The following is a 17,500-nucleotide window of genomic DNA, read 5'->3' as shown; positions in this document are numbered from 1 at the left end:
TTCTTTTGAAGGATTAAAAAAACTGACAAACCTTTAGCTAGACTCACAAAGAAGAAAAGAGAGAAAATCCTGATTAAAAAATCAGAAACAAAAGAGGAGAATAACAAAAGATACCACAGAAATACAAAGGATTATAAGAGAATACTATGAACAGCTATATTCCAACAAATTGGACAACCTAGAAGAAATGGACAAATTCTTAGAATCATACAACCTTCTATGACAGAACCATGAAGAAATAGTTTGAATAGACTGATCACTAGTACAGAGATTGAAACAGTAATCAAAAAGCTACCAAAAAACAAAAGTCCAGGACCACATGGCTTCACAGATGAATTCTACCAAACATTCACAGAAGATTTAATACCTATCCTTCCCAAACTACTCCAAAAGACTGAAGAGAAGGGAACATTTCCTAACTCATTTTATGAGGCCAACATTACCATGATACCAAAACCAGACAAAGCCAACACACACAAAAAGAAAATTACAAGCCAGTATCTCTGATGCACATAGATGCAAAAATCCTCAATAAAATAATAGGAAACCAAATACAATGCATTAAAAGGATCATGCACCATGATCAGGTGGGATTTACTCCAGTTATACAAGGATGGTTCAACACCTGCAAATCAATCCGTGTGATATACCACATTAACAAAATAAAGTATAAAAATCATATGATTATCTGAGTAACTGCAGAAAAAGCATTTGACAAGATTCAACACACATTTATGATAAAACTCTCAATAAAGTAGGTATAAAAGGAATGTACCTCAACATAATAAAGGCCATATATGAAAAACCCAGAGCTAACATCATACTCAATGGTGAAAAACTGAAAGCTATTCCTCTAAAATCAGGAACAAGACAAGAATGCCCACCCTAGCCACTTTTATTCAACATAGTATTGGAAGTCCTAGCCAGAGCAATTAGGCAAGAAAAGGAAATAAAAGACATCCAAATTGGAAAGAAAGAAGTAAAACTGTTACTATTTGTAGATGACATAATTTTATATATAGAAAATCCTGAAGTCTCCACCAAAAAAAACTATTAGAAATAAGAAACAAAGACATTAAATTCGCAGGATATGAAATCAATATACAAAAATCTGTTGTGTTTCTATACACCAATAATGAGCTAGTAGAAAGAGAGATTAAGTGAACAATACCATTTATAATTGTGACAAAAAGAATAAAATACCTAGGAATAAATTTAACCAAGGAAGTAAAAAAGAACTGTACACTGAAATCTATAAATCAATGATGAAAGGAATTGAAGAAACAAATGAATGGGAAGATATTCTCTGTTCTTGGATTAGAAGAATTAGTATCGTTAAACTGTCTCTATTACCCAAAGCAACATAAAAACTGAATGCAATACCTATCAAAATTCTAACATTTTTCACGGAAATAGATCAAATAATCCTAAAATTTGAAATTTGTATGGAACCATAGAAGATCCCAAATAGCCAAATCAACATAAAAACTGAATGCAATACCTATCAAAATTCTAACATTTTTCACAGAAATAGATCAAATAATCCTAAAATTTGAAATTTGTATGGAACCATAGAAGATCCCAAATAGCCAAAGCAACCCTGAAAAAAAGAACAAAGCTGGAGGTACATCACTCCCTGACTTCAAAATATACTACAAAGCCACAGTAATCAAAACTGCATGGTATTGGCAGAAAAACCACACAGAGCAAGGAGTAGAACTGAGAGCCTAGAAATAAACCCATGCATATATGGACAATTAATTTACAACAAAGGAGCAAGAATACACAGTGGAGAAAGAATAGTCTCTTCAATAAATGGTGTTGGAGAAAATGAAGAGTGACATGCAAAAACGTGAAACTAGACCAATATCTCACACCATACAGAAAAAATAACTGAAAATGGTTTAAGGACTTCAACACAAGATTTGAAACCATAAAACTCCGAGAAGAAAACATAGGCAGTACTCTCTTTGACATCAGTCTTAGCAATGTCTTTCTAGATATGTCTCCTCAGACAAAGGAAACAAAAGCAAAAATAAACAAATGGGACTACATCAAACTAAAAAGCTTCTGCATAGCAAAAGAAACCATCAACAGAACAAAAAGGCAACCTACTGAATGGAAAAAGATATTTGAAAATCATATATCTGATAAGCAGTTAATATCCAAAATACATAAAGAATTCATACAAACTCATCAAAAACAAAACAAGCAACCATATTAAAAAATGGGAAGAGGGGCTTCCCTGGTGGTGCAGTGGTTGAGAATCTGCCTGCCAATGCAGGGGACACGGGTTCGAGCCCTGGTCTGGAAAGATCCCACATGCCACAGAGCAACTAGACCCGTGAGCCACAACTACTGAGCCTGTGTGTCTGGAGCCTGTGCTCCGCAAAAACAGAGGCCGCGATAGTGAGAGGCCTGCACACCACAATGAAGAGTGGCCCCCGCTTGCCGCAACTAGAGAAAGCCCTCGGACAGAAACGAAGACCCAACACAGCTAAAAATAAATAAATAAAAAAAAAGATGAGTTAAAAAAAAAATGGGAAGAGCAGCTGAATAGACATTTTTCCAAAGATATACAGATGGCCAACAGGCACATGAAAAAATGTTCAATATCACTGATTAGTATGGAAATGTAAATCTAAACCACAATAATATACTGACTTACGCCCCTTAGATTGCCTATTATCAAAAAGGCAAGAAATAACAAGTGTAGAAATAACAAGTGTAGAAAGGGGAACCTTCATATGCTGTTTGTGGGAATGTAAATTGGTGCAACGACTATGGAAGAAATATGGAGAGTCCTCAAAAATAAAAAATATGGACTTCCCTGTTGGTGCAGTGGCGAGGAATCTGCCTGCTAATGGAGGAGACATAGGTTTGATCCCTGGTACAGGAAGATCCCACATGTCATGGAGCAACTAAGCTCGTGTGCCACAACTACTGAGCCTGCGCTCTAGAGCCTGTGAGCCACAACTACTGAAGCCCGCGCGCCTAGAGCCCGTGCTCCGCAACAAGAGAAGCTACAGGAACGAGAAGTCTGCGCATGGCAAAGAAGAGTAGCCCCCACTCGATGCAACTAGAGAAAGCCCGTGTGCAGCAACAAAGCCCAAAATAAATACATAAATATATAAATAAAATGTAAAAATACATCAAGAATATAACTACCATATGATCCAACTATCCCACTTCCGGGTATTTACCCAAAGAATATGAAAACACTAATTTGAAAAGATACATGCACCCCTATGTTCACTGTGGCATTATTTATAAGAGCCAAGATATGGAAACCACCTAAGTCCCATCAAAAGATGAACGGATGAAAAAGATATGGTATGGGAGGAGGAGCTTCAAGATGGCGGAAGAGTAAGATGCGGAGATCACCTTCCTCCCCACAAATACATCAGAAATACATCTACATGTGGAACAACTCCTACAGAACACCTACTGAACGCTGGCAGAAGACCTCAGACCTCCCAAAAGGCAAGAAACTCCCCACGTACCTGGGTGGGGCAAAAGAAAAAAGAAAAAACAGAGACAAAAAATAGGGACGGGACCTGCACCAGTGGGAGGGAGCTGTGAAAGAGGAAAGGTTTCCACACACTAGGAAGCCCCTTTGTGGGCGGAGACTGTGGGTGGCGGAGGGAGGAAGCTTCAGAGCCACAGAGGAGAGCGCATCAACAGGGGTGCGGAGGGCAAAGCGGAGAGATTCCCGCACAGAGGATCGGTGCCGAGCAGCACTCACCAGCCTGAGACGCTTGTCTGCTCACCCGCCGAGATGGGAGGGGGCTGGGAGCTGAGGCCTGGGCTTCAGAGGTCGGATCCCAGGGAGAAGACTCGGGTTGGCTGCATGAACACAGCCTGAAGGGGCTAGTGTGCCACAGCTAGCCAGGAGAGAGTCCAGGAAAAAGTCTGGAGCTGCCGAAGAGGGAAGAGACATTTTCTTGGCTCTTTGTTTCCTGGTGTGTGAGAGGGGATTAAGAGCGCTGCTTAAAGGAGCTCCTGAGATGGGCGGGAGCCGCGGCTATCAGCGCGGACCCCAGAAAAGGGCATGGGACGCTAACGCTGCTGCTGCAGCCACCAAGAAGCCTGTGTGAAAGCACAGGTCACTATCCACACCTCCCCTCCCGGGAGCCTGTGCAGCCCACCACTGCCAGGGTCCCGTGATGCAGGGACAACTACCCCGGGAGAACACACGGCGTGCCTTAGGCTGGTGCAACGTCATGGTGGCCTCTGCTGCCGCAGGCTCGACCAGCACTCCGTACCCATCACTCCCCCCAGCCTCAGTGAGCCAGAGCCCCCGAATCAGCTGCTCCTTTAACCCCGTCCTGTCTGAGCGAAGAACAGAGGCCCTCAGGCGACCTACAGGCAGAGGCAGATCTAAAGCCAAAGCTGAACCCTGGGAGCTGTGCGAACAAAGAAGAGAAAGGGAAATTATTCCCAGCAGCCTCAGGAGCAGCAGATTAAATCTGCACATCAACGTGATGTACACTGCATCTGTGGAATACCTGAATAGACAACGAATCACCCCAAATTGAGGAGGTGGACTCTGGGATCAACTATGTATATATTTTTTTCCCTTATTCTCTTTTTGTGAGTGTGTATGTGTATGCTTCTGCATGTGATTTTGTCTGTAGAGATTGGCTTTTACCATTTCTCCTATGATTCTGTCTGATTTTTTTTATTACTTTTCAAAAAATTTTTCTTAATAATAATTTTTTACTTTTATTTTAATAACTTTATTTTATTTTGTTTTATTTTACTTTATTTTATCTTCTTCTATCTTTCTTTCTTCTTTTTATCCCTTTTATTCTGAGCCGTGTGGATGACAGGCTCTTGGTGCTCCAGCCAGGTGTCAGGGCTGTGCCTCTGAGGTGGGAGAGCCAAGTTCAGGACACTGGTACACAAGAGACCTCCCAGCTCCACATAATATCAAAGAGCAAAAATCTCCAGAGATCTCCATCTCAACGCCAAGACCCAGCTCCACTCAACGACCAGCAAGCTACAGTGCTGGACACCCTATGCCAAACAACTAGAAAGACAGGAACACAACCCCATCCATTAGCAGAGAGGCTGCCTAAAATAATAATAAGGACACAGACACCCCAAAACACACCACCAGACGTGGACCTGCCCACCAGAAAGACAAGATCCAGCCTCATCCACCAGAACACAGGCACTAGTCCCCTCCACCAGGAAGCCTACACAACTCACTGAACCAACCTTAGCCACTGGGGACAGACACCAAAAACAACGGGAATTACGAACCTGCAGCCTATGAAAAGGAGACCCCAAACAAAGTAAGTTAAGCAAAATGAGAAGACAGAGAAACACACAGCAGATGAAGGAGCAAGGCAAAAACCCACCAGACTGAACAAATGAAGAGGAAATAGACAGTCTACCTGAAAAAGAATTCAGAATAATGATAGTAAAGATGATCCAAAATCTTGGAAATAGAAAGGAGAAAATAAAAGAAACGTGTAAAAAGGACCTAGAAGAACTAAAGAGCAAACAAACAGTGATGAACAACAAAATAAATGAAATTAAAAATTCTCTAGAAGGAATCAATAGCAGAATCACTGAGGCAGAAGAATGGATAAGTGACCTGGAAGATAAAATAGTGGAAATAACTACTGCAGAGCAGAATAAAGAAAAAAGAATGAAAAGAATTGAGGACAGTCTCAGAGACTTCTGGAACACCATTAAACGTACCAACATTCGAATTATAGGGGTCCCAGAAGAAGAGAAAAAGAAAGGGACGGAGAAAATATTTGAAGAGATTATAGTTGAAAACTTCCCTAATATGGGAAAGGAAATAGTTAATCAAGTCCTGGAAGCACAGAGAGTCCCATACAGGATAAACCCAAGGAGAAACACGCCAAGACACATATTAATCAAACTGTCAAAAATTAAATATAAAGAAAACATATTAAAATCAGCAAGGGAAAAACAACAAATAGCACATAAGGGAATCCCCAAAAGGTTAACAGCTGATCTTTCAGCAGAAACTCTCCAAGGCAGAAGGGAGCAGCAGGATATATTTAAATTGATGAAGGGGAAAATCCTACAACCACGATTACTCTACCCAGCAAGGATCTCATTCAGATTTGACGGAGAAATTAAAACCTTTACAGACAAGCAAAAGTTAACAGAATTCAGCAACATCAAACCAGCTTTACAACAAATGCTAAAGCAACTTCTCTAGGCAAGAAACACAAGAGAAGGAAAAGACCTACAATAACAAACCCAAAACAATTAAGAAAATGGTAATAGGAACATACATATCGATAATTACCTTAAATGTAAATGGATTAAATGCTCCGACCAAAAGACATAGACTGGCTGAATGGATACCAAAATAAGACCCGTATATATGCTGTCTACAAGAGACCCACTTCAGACCTAGGAACACATACAGACCGAAAGAGAGGAGATGGAAAAAGATATTCCATGCAAATCGACATCAAAAGAAAGCTGGAGTAGCAATACTCATATCAGATAAAATAGACTTTAAAATAAAGAATGTTACAAGAGACAAGGAAGGACACTACATAATGAACAAGGAAGGGATCAATCCAAGAAGAAGATATAACAATTATAAATATATATGCACCCAACATAGGAGCACATCAATACATAAGGCAACTGCTAACAGATATAAAAGAGGAAATCGACAGTAACACAATAACAGTGGGGGACTTTAACACCTCACTTACACCAAAGGACAGATCATCCAAAATGAAAATAAATAAGGAAAGAGAAGCTTTAAATGACACAATAGACCAGATAGACTTAATTGATATTTATAGGACATTCCATCCAGAAGCAGCAGAATACAATTTCTTCTCAAGTGCGCACGGAACATTCTCCAGGACAGATCACAATTTGGGTTACAAATCAAGCCACAGTAAATTTAAGAAAATTGAAATCATATCAAGCATCTTTTCTGACCACAACGCTATGAGATTAGAAATTAATTACAGGGGAAAAAAACATAAAAAACACAAACACATGGAGGCTAAACAATACGTTACTAAATAACCAAGAGATCACTGAAGATATCAAAGGGGCAATCAAAAAATACCTAAAGACAAATGACAATGAAAACACGATGATCCAAAACCTATGGGATATAGCAAAAGCAGTTCTAAGAGGGAAGTTTATGGCTATACAAGCCTACCTCAAAAAACAAGAAAAATCTCAAATAAAAAATCTAACCTTACACCTAAAGGAACTAGAGAAAGAAGAACTAACAAAACCCAAAGTTAGCAGAAGAAAAGAAATCATGAATATCAGAGCAGAAATAAATGAAATAGAAACAAAGAAAACAATAGCAAGAATCAATAAAACTAAAAGCTGGTTCCTCAAGAAGATAAACAAAATTGATAAACCATTAGCCAGACGTATCAAGAAAAAGAGGGAGAGGACATAAATCAATAAAATTAGAAATGAAAAAGGAGAAGTTACAACAGACACCGCAGAAATACAAAGCATCCTGAGACTACTAAAAGCAACCCTATGCAAATAAAATGGACAACCTGGAAGAAATGGAAAAATTCTTAGAAAGGTATAACCTTCCAAGACTGAACCAGGAAAAAATAGTAAATATGAACAAACCAATCACAAGTAATGAAATTGAAACTGTGATTAAAAATCTTCCAACAAACAAAACTCCAGGATCAGATGGCTTCAAAGGTGAATTCTATCAAACATTTAGAGAAGAGCTAACACCTATCCTTCTCAAACACTTCCAAAAATTTGTGGTGGAAGGAACACTCCCAAACTCATTCTATGAGGCCACCATCACCCTGATACCAAAACCAGACAAAGATACTACAAAAAATGAAAATTACAGACCAATATCAGTGATGAATATAGATGCAAAAATCCTCAATGAAATACTAGCAAATAGAATCCAACAACATATTAAAAGGATCATACACCATGATCAACTGGGATTTATCCCAGGGAGCAAGGATTCTTCACTATATGCAAATCAATCAATGTGATACACCATATTAACAAATTGCAGAAGAAAAACCATATAATCATCTCAATAGATGCAGAAAAAGCTTTTGACAAAATTCAACACCCATTTATGATAAAAACTCTCCAGAAAGTGGACATAGAGGGAACCTACCTCAACGTAATAAAGGCCATATACGACAAACCCACAGCCAACATCATTCTCAATAGTGAAAAACTGAAAGCATTTCCTCTAAGATGAGGAATAAGACAAGTATGTCCACTCTCACCACTATTATTCAACATAGTTTTGGAAGTCCTAGCCATGGCAATTAAAGAAGAAAAAGAAATAAAAGGAATACAAATTGGAAAAGAAGAAGTAAAACTGTCACTGTTTGCAGATGACATGATACGATACACAGAGAATCCTGAAGATGTCACCAGAAAACTACTAGAGGTAATCAATGAATCTGGTAAAGTTGCAGGATACAAAATTAATGCACAGAAATCTCTTGCATTCCTATACAGTAATGATGAAAAGTCTGAAAGTGAAATTAAGAAAACACTCCCATTTACCATTGCAACAAAAAGAATAAAATACATAGGAATAAACCCACCTAGGGAGAAAAAAGACCTGTATGCAGAAAACTATAGACACTGATGAAAGAAATTAGAGATGATACCAACAGATGGAGAGACATACCATGTTCTTGGATTAGAAGAATCAATATTGTGAAAGTGACTATACTACTCAAAGCAAGCTACAGATTCAATGCAATCCCTATCAAATTACCAACGGCATTTTTTTCAGAACTAGAACAAAAAATCTTAAAATTTCTATGGAGACACAAAAGACCCCGAATAGCCAAAGCAGTCTTGAGGGAAAAAAACAGAGGTGGAAGAATCAGAGTCCCTGACTTCAGACTATACTACAAAGCTACAAGTAATCAAGACAATATGGTACTGGCACAAAAACAGAAACATAGATAAATGGAACAAGATAGAAAGGCCATAGATAAACCCATGCACCTATGGTCAACTAATCTATGACAAAGGAGGCAAGGATACACAATGGAGAAAGACAGTCTCTTCAATAAGTGGTGCTAGGAAAACTGGACAGCTACATGTAAAAGAATGAAACTAGACCCTAACACCATAAAAGCCACAAGGGAAAAACAACAAGTAGCACACAAAGGAATCCCCATAAGGTTAACAGCTGATCTTTTAGCAGAAACTCTCCAAGCCAGAAGGGAGTGGCAGGACACATTTAAAGTGATGAAGGAGAAAAACCTACAACCAAGATTACTCTACCCAGCAAGGATCTCATTCATATTTGATGGAGAAATTAAAAGCTTTACAGACAAGCAAAAGCTAAGAGAATCCAGCACCACCAAACCAGGTTTACAACAAATGCTAAAGGAGCTTCTCTAGGCAAGAAACACAAGAGAAGGAAAAGAACTACAATAACAAACCCAAAACATTTAAGAAAATGGTAATAGGGACATACAAATTGATAATTACCTTAAATGTAAATGAATTAAATGCTCCAACCAAAAGACATAGACTGGCTGAATGGATACCAAAACAAGACCCGTATATATGCTGTCTACAAGAGACCCACGTCAGACATAGGGACACATACAGACTGAAAGTGGGGAGATGGAAAATGATATTCCATGCAAATGGACATCAAAAGAAAGCTGGAGTAGCAATTCCCATATCAAAAAAAAAAGACTTTAAAACAAAGACTATTACAAGAGACAAAGAAAGACACTACATAATGATCAAGGGATCAATCGAAGAAGAAGATATAACAATTATAAATATTTATGCACCCAACATAGGAACACCTCAATACATAAGGCAACTATGAAAAGCCATAAAAGGGGAAATCGACAGTAATACAATCATAGTAGGGGACTTTTAACACCCCACTTTCACCAATGGACAGATCATCCAAAATGAAAATAAATAAGGAAACACAAGCTTTACATGATACATTAAACAAGATGGAGTTAATTGATATTTATAGGACATTCCACCCAAAACAACAGAATACACATTCTTCTGAAGTGCTCATGGAACATTCCCCAGGATAGATCATATCTTGTGTCACAAATCAAACCCTAGTAAATTTATGAAAGTTGAAATCGTATCAAGTATCTTTTCCAACCACAACGCTATGAGACTACATATCAATTACAGGAAAAAATCTGTAAAAAATACAAACACATGGAGACTAAACAGTACAGTACTTCATAACGAAGAGATCACTAAAAAAACCAAACAGGAAATCAAAAAATACCCAGAAACAAATGACAGTGAAAACACGATGACCCAAAACCTATGGGATGCAGCAGAAGCAGTTCTAAGAGGTAAGTTTATAGCAATACAATCCTACCTTAAGAAACAAGAAACATCTCAAATAAACAACCTGACCTTACAGCTAAAGCAATTAGAGAAAGAAGAACAAAAACCCCCAAACTTAGCAGAAGGAAAGAAATCATAAAGATCTGCTCAGAAATAATTGAAAAAGAAATGAAGGAAATAATAGCAAAGATCAATAAAACTAAAAGCTGTTTCTTTGAGAAGATAAAATTGATAAACCATTAGCCAGACTTATCAAGGAAAAGATGGGAGAAGACTCATACCAACAGAATTAAAAATGAAAAAGGAGAAGTAACAACTGACACTGCAGAAATACAAAGGATCATGAGAGATTACTGCAAGCAACTATATGCCAATAAAATGGATTACCTGGAAGAAATGGACAAATTCTTAGAAATGCAAAACCTTCCGAGACTGAACCAGGAAGAAACAGAAAAAATGAACAGACCAATCACAAGCACTGAAATTGAAACTGTGATTAAAAATCTTCCAACAAACAAAAGCCCAGAACTAGATGGCTTCACAGGCGCATTCTATCAAACATTTAGAGAAGAGCTAAAACCTATCCTTCTCAAACTCTTCCAAAATACCGCAGATGGAGGAACACTCCCAAACTCATTCTACGAGGCCACCATCACTCTGATACCAAAACCAGACAAAGATGTCACAAAAAAAGGAATACTACAGGCCAATATCACTGATGAACATAGATGCAAAAATCCTCAACAAAATACTGGCAAACAGAATCCAAAAGCACATTAAAAGGATCATACACCATGATCAAGTGGGGTTTATCCCAGGAATGCAAGGATTCTTCAATATATGCAAATCAATAAATGTGATACACCATATTAACAAATTGAAGGAGAAAAACCATATGATCATCTCAATAGAGGCAGAGAAAGCTTTCGACAAAATTGAACACCCATTTATGATAAAAACCATCCAGAAAGTAGGCATAGAGGGATCTTTCCTCAACATAATAAAGGCCATATATGACAAACCCACAGCCAACATCGTCCTCAATGGTGAAAAACTGAAACCATTTCCACTAAGATCAGGAACAAGACAAGGTTGCCCACTCTCACCACTATTATTCAACATAGTTTTGGAAGTTTTAGCCACAGCAATCAGAGAAGAAAAAGAAATAAAAGGAATCCAAATTGGAAAAGAAGAAGTAAAGCTGTCACTGTTTGCAGATGGCATGATATTATACATAGAGAATCCTAAAACTGCTACCAGAAAACTACTAGAGCTAATCAATGAATTTGGTAAAGTAGCAGGATACAAAATTAATGCACAGAAATCTCTTGCATTCCTATACACTAATGATGAAAAATATGAAAGTGAAATTAAGAAAACACTCCCACTTACCATTGCAACAAAAATTATCTAGGAATAAACCTACCTAAGGAGGCAAAAGTCTGGTATGCAAAAAATTATAAGACACTGATGAAAGAAATTAAAGATGATACAAATAGATGGAGAGATATACCATGTTCTTGGATTGGAAGAATCAACATTGTGAAAATGACTATACTACCCAAAGCAATCTACAGATTCCATGCAATCCGTATCAAGCTACTAGTGGCAATTTTCACAGAACTACAACAAAGAATTTCACAATTTATATGGAAACACAAAAGACCCCGAATAGCCAAAGCAATCTTGGGAAAGAAAAACAGAGCTGGAGGAATCAGGCTCCCAGACTTCAGACTATACTACAAAGCTACAGTAATCAATGCAGTATGGTACTGGCACAAAAACAGAAATATAGATCAATGGAACAGGATAGAAAGCCCAGAGATAAACCCACGCACATATGGTCACCTTATCTTTGATAAAGGAGGCAAGAATATACAGTGGAGAAAAGACAGCCTCTTCAATAAGTGGTGCTATGAAAATTGGACAGGTACATGTAAAAGTATGAAATTAGAACACTCCCTAACACCATACACAAAAATAAACTCAAAATGGATTAAAGACCTAAATGTAAGGCCACACACTATCAAACTCTTAGAGGAAAACACAGGCAGAACAATCTATGATATAAATCACATCAAGATGCTTTTGACCCACCTCCTAGAGAAATGGAAATAAAAACAAAAATAAAGAAATGGGACCTAATGAAACTTAAAAGCTTTTGCACAGCAACAGAAACCATAAACAAGATGAAAAGACAACCCTCAGAATGGGAGAAAATATTTGCAAATGAAGCAACTGACAAAAGATTAATCTCCAAAATTTACAAGCAGCTCATACACCTCAATATCAAAAATTAAACAACCCAATCCAAAAATGGACAGAAGACCTAAATAGACATTTCTCCAAAGAAGATATACAGATTGCCAACAAACACATGAAAGAATGCTCAACATCATTAATCATTAGAGAAATGCAAATCAAAACTACAATGAGATATCATCTTACACCAGTCAGAATGGCCATTATCAAAAAATCTAGAAACAATAAATGCTGGAGAGGGTGTGGAGAAAAGGGAACCCTCTTGCACTGTTGGTGCGAGTGTAAATTGGTACAGCCACTATGGAGAACAGTATGAAGGTTACTTATAAAACTAAAAATAGAACTACCATACGACCCAGCAATCTCACTACTGGGCATATACCCTGAGAAAACCATAATTCAAAAGAGTCATGTACCAAAATGTTCACTGAAGCTCTATTTACAATAGCCAGGACATGGAAGCAACCTAAGCGTCCATCGACAGATGAATGGATAAAGAAGATGTGGCACATATATACAATGGAATATTACTCAGCCATAAAAAGAAACGAAATTATTTGTAGTGAGGTGGATTGACCTGGATTCTGTCATACAGAGTGAAGTATTCAGAAAGAGAAAAACAAATACTGTATGCTAACACATATATATGGAATCTAAGAAGAAAAAAATCGTCATGAAGAACCCAGGGGCAAGACAGGAATAAAGACGCAGACCTACTAGAGAATGGACTTGAGGATACGGGGAGAGGAAAGGGTAAGCTGGGACAAAGTGAAAGAGTGGCATGGATATATATACAGTACCAAACGTAAAATAGATAGCTAGTGGGAAGCAACCGCATAGCACAGGGAGATGAGCTCGGTCTCTGTGACCACCTAGAGGGGTGGGATAGGGAGGGTGGGAGGGAGGGATTCAAGAGGCAAGAGATATGGGGACATATGTACATGTATAACTGATTCACTGTGTTATAAAGCAGAAACTGACACACCATTGTAAAGCAATTATATTCCAATAAACATGTTAAAAAAATGCACATTAGTAAGTGAAAGAAGCCAATATGGGGATTTCCCTGGTGGTCCAGTGGTTAAGCCTCCGTGCTTCCAATGCAGGGGGCACGGGTTCGATCCCTGGTCAGAGAGCCAAGATCCCACATGCTGCATGGTGCAGCCAAAAAGAAAAAAAAGGAAAAAAAAAAAGAAGCCAATGTGAAAAGGCTACACACTGTGTGATTCCAACTTTATGACATTCTGAAAAAGTTAAAACTATGGAGATGGTAAGAAGATTAATGGTTGCCAGGAGTTAGGGTGGAGGGAGGGATGAATAGGCAGAGCACATATGATTTTTAGGGCAGTGAAACTACTCTATGATACTATGATGGTGGATTTATGTCATTATATATTTGTCCAAACACATAGAATGTGCAATACCAAGAATGAACCCTAATGTAAACTATGGACTTTGGGTGATAATGATGTGTCAATGTAGGTCCATCACTTGTAACAAATGTATCACTCTGATGGGGAATGTTAATAATGGGGGAGGCTATGCACGTGTGGAGACAGGGGGTAATGGGAAATATCTATACTTTTTGTTCAATTTTGCTGTGAATCCAAAACTGCTCTAAAGAAGTAAAGTAGTAGGAAAAAAAAAAAAGATGTGGTATCTATATACAATGTACTACTACTCAGCCATAAAAAAAATGAAAACTTGCCATTTGCAACAACACGGATGGATCTTGAGGGTATTATGCTAAGTGAAATAAGTCAGATGGACAAAGACAAATACCATACGATCTCACCCATCATATAAAAAACAAACAAACAATAAATAAACCAAATAAAACAAAAACAAGCCCATATATACAGAGAACAGAGTAGTGGTTACCAGAGGGAAAGGGGCAGCGGGGAGGGCAGAAAGGGTAAAGGGGGTCAACTGTATGCTGATGGATGGATAGAAACTAAATTTTTGGTTGTGAGCATGCTGTAGGGTATACAGAAGTAGAAATGTAATGTTGTACACATGAAACTTATGTTTAAACCAATGTTACCTCAACAAAAATTAAATCTTAAAAAATAGACAAAATAAAACAATTAAATAAATAAAGGAAAGAAAAAAGATTATATTTACTTTGAAGGTTTTTGTCATAGCCACCAAATACTGTGAATGTTAATCTACTATGGTGTAACTTTCAATGCTTTGCTCACTGTGTGGTAAATGGTAGGTGATCAATAGATGTTTGCTGAATGAATGTTTAATAGATTTCTAGAAAACAAGAATAATCAGTAAACTGGGGTGGGGGTTTCTGGTGAATTTAATTTTCTACATTTCTGGAGGCTATCCTGAAAATCTATAGATTTTCTTTCCTACAGGAAAGAATCTAGCATGAAACCTGGCATACAGCATGCTCTCAATAAACAGCAGTTTCTTTAAAAAAAAATCACGAACCTAGCTTCTAGTCCTACACTTTGCTATTAAGTAGCTGTGCCTTATCTGTAAAAATGACAATAACATGTTAGTGCCTAAAAGCAAAGGACTTGAACTAATCTCTTGACACAGATTACAGAATTGGAAGCAATGATACTGAGGAAGGATTTACATGGAGAAAGCTACTAGGGTGTTATCCATCTGCTAGCAATAAGGAAGTCATTTTCTTATTTGTTACTCTTTCAACAAATATTCATTGAGTACCTACTCCATGGCTGGCTCTATACTAGGAGCTGGGAGACACTGAGCTAATTATAACATTTATTTATTTTGTAGGTACTCTTGAGATATATATATATATATATATTATGTATATATAATATATATACACACACATATATATACATGTATATAATCTTAATCATCAAAACAATCATACGAGTTGGTACGATCATGAATCCTATTGTACAGATAAAGAAACTGTAGCTCAGAGAGTTTAAATGATCTATCCAAGATAACACAGCTAACAGAGCTGAGATACAAACCCCAATCTAACTCCATAGCTTAGGCTCCTAACCACTGTGCACTACATGTTGCTACATGTTGCTTCAGTACAGAGATGCAAGGGAGCACCATATGCACAGTGAATGTGTATTTATGATAGGATATTCTGGAAGTGTCTTGGACATGAGAGGAAAAACTGTCTCCTATTCCTCCAACAGTGGGAAACTCAGCTGGAGAACTGAGGTCCAATCAACAGTGCTTAGACTGCCTGGAGATAATTATTGAAATAACAAAGAATGAGGCGGTATGGTGTGATGGTTAAGAGCTCAGGACTGGTGTTAGGCCACCTGAGATAGAAACCTAATTTCTTCATCAGAAAAAGAGAAGAATGTTTGATCCCATACTACAGATACCTAGATACGGCTTGTGTGAGTGCTGCTTAAACATGTCACATACAGAGGGCATTTTCACAATGACATGAAAGTCAGAGATCTTTATTTAATCAAGTGCCAATTCTGAAGTAATTTCTAACTAATGTAGCTATTACAAATGATAGTTACTTTAATGTATTCTCTGTGCTGATTATACTAGATGCCATGATTATTGACATTGGCCTCATGAAGAATTAAGCAGATGGTACTTACCCACCACAGTCCCACAGGTTCAATACCAGGTTTCCCAGAAATCGAACATGAGAATGTTCTACATCAACTGGAAGACAAACATGACAAATCTAGTAATTGTAGCATGCGAGATGAAATTCAAAATAAGCAACGTGCTAACCCATGGAATTTAGAAGGACCAAAGTGGAGTGAAATGCTCAAAGCTACAACAAGAAGGTGATTTTCAGCTTAGTAGTGTGGTTTAGTGGCAAGGCGGGCACCTAAACTACCCTGAGCTACAGAACTGGCTCTCACGTAAGTCGTTTTACTTTTTAGTTGTTTTAGTGCTTAGAGCAGAAACAATCTCCAATTATAATACTGTTAAAATTTCAACATGTAAGACAGAGACATATACCATTTAATAGCTCTTTTCTGACCCATCAACACCCTCCACAAAAAATTTTAAACTTTAAAAATTAAAAAAAGACAACAAAAACCAAATACAAAACAAACATAAAACATAACCAAACTCGCTCCCTCTATTGATTTCCTTATTTTGGTTAATGACCCTACCATTTTCCCATTTTGAAGGGGTCATTTTTGACTCCTCTGTCCACATTCAAGTCATTGCTATTCCTTTGTAATCTCTCTCAATTCCACTCTTTGTTTTACAACCTGCTACTAACATTAAGGAAGGCCCTTACCTTCTCAAGCCTATACAACTACAGTAGCTCCATAATTACCTCCCACCAGGAAGCCTTACTCACTTTACTTCATCCTATAGGCTACTGCCAGATTCATCTTCTTAACACTACTTTGAACATGTCACTCCCCATTCAAAAAACTTTCAATGGCTCCTCCATACCTACACGAGGGGCATTCAAGGTCCTTCAGAATTTGGCTTCCAATCTACCTTTATGTTCCCCAATGATTCCCATTAATGAAGCCTTTTGCTCCAGTCCAATTTGGTTTATTCATAGTCCTCCTAAACCCCTCTACCACCCCAACCTCCAACATACCTTACATCAGGGGTCGCAAACTTGCTAATAGGAGCCAGGCCGGTAAACGTACAAGAGTGAAGTTGATCATGTATGGAGAGTAAATATCCACCCAAGGGGACGATGGAGTGGGTAGCAGTTACACAGCTCTAGCTCATTTGCCATGCAGGAACGTGGGCTCAGGATTACCAGATCTTTAAATTTTTCAATAGTAGTAGAAAATCCAGATTTTTTATGGAAATTTTACATATTGATAACTAATTCCAATTTTTCTAAAACATTACACAGGCCAAACAAAACACATCTACAGGCCTTATCCAGCATACAGGCTGCCTGTTTGCGACCTCTGCCTTACAATTCCCTCCCCACCCTTTACTT

The 17,500-nt window shown here is 37.9% G+C and overlaps 1 protein-coding gene across 14 annotated transcripts in view; it reads right to left on the bottom strand.

Moving 5' to 3' along the window:
- Nucleotides 1–17,500, bottom strand: part of RRAGB (Ras related GTP binding B) — a 65,479-nt gene that overhangs the window by 31,765 nt on the left and 16,214 nt on the right. For all 14 annotated transcript variants that reach the window (XR_014239522.1, XM_082376665.1, XM_082376671.1 and 11 more), the window contains one exon: nucleotides 16,167–16,233. Coding sequence is in view for 13 of the 14 variants with exons in the window: in XM_082376665.1 (XP_082232791.1) it covers nucleotides 16,167–16,233 (67 nt within the window). In the remaining variant the exon portion in view is untranslated. The remainder of the gene's footprint in view (nucleotides 1–16,166; nucleotides 16,234–17,500) is intronic.

Source organism: Balaenoptera borealis, assembly GCF_965194805.1.
Source record: "Balaenoptera borealis genome assembly, chromosome: X".
NCBI classification, from domain to species: Eukaryota; Metazoa; Chordata; class Mammalia; order Artiodactyla; family Balaenopteridae; genus Balaenoptera; species Balaenoptera borealis.
The sequence above is the reverse complement of the archived record's forward strand: the minus strand, read 5'-3'. Positions and strand labels throughout refer to the sequence as shown.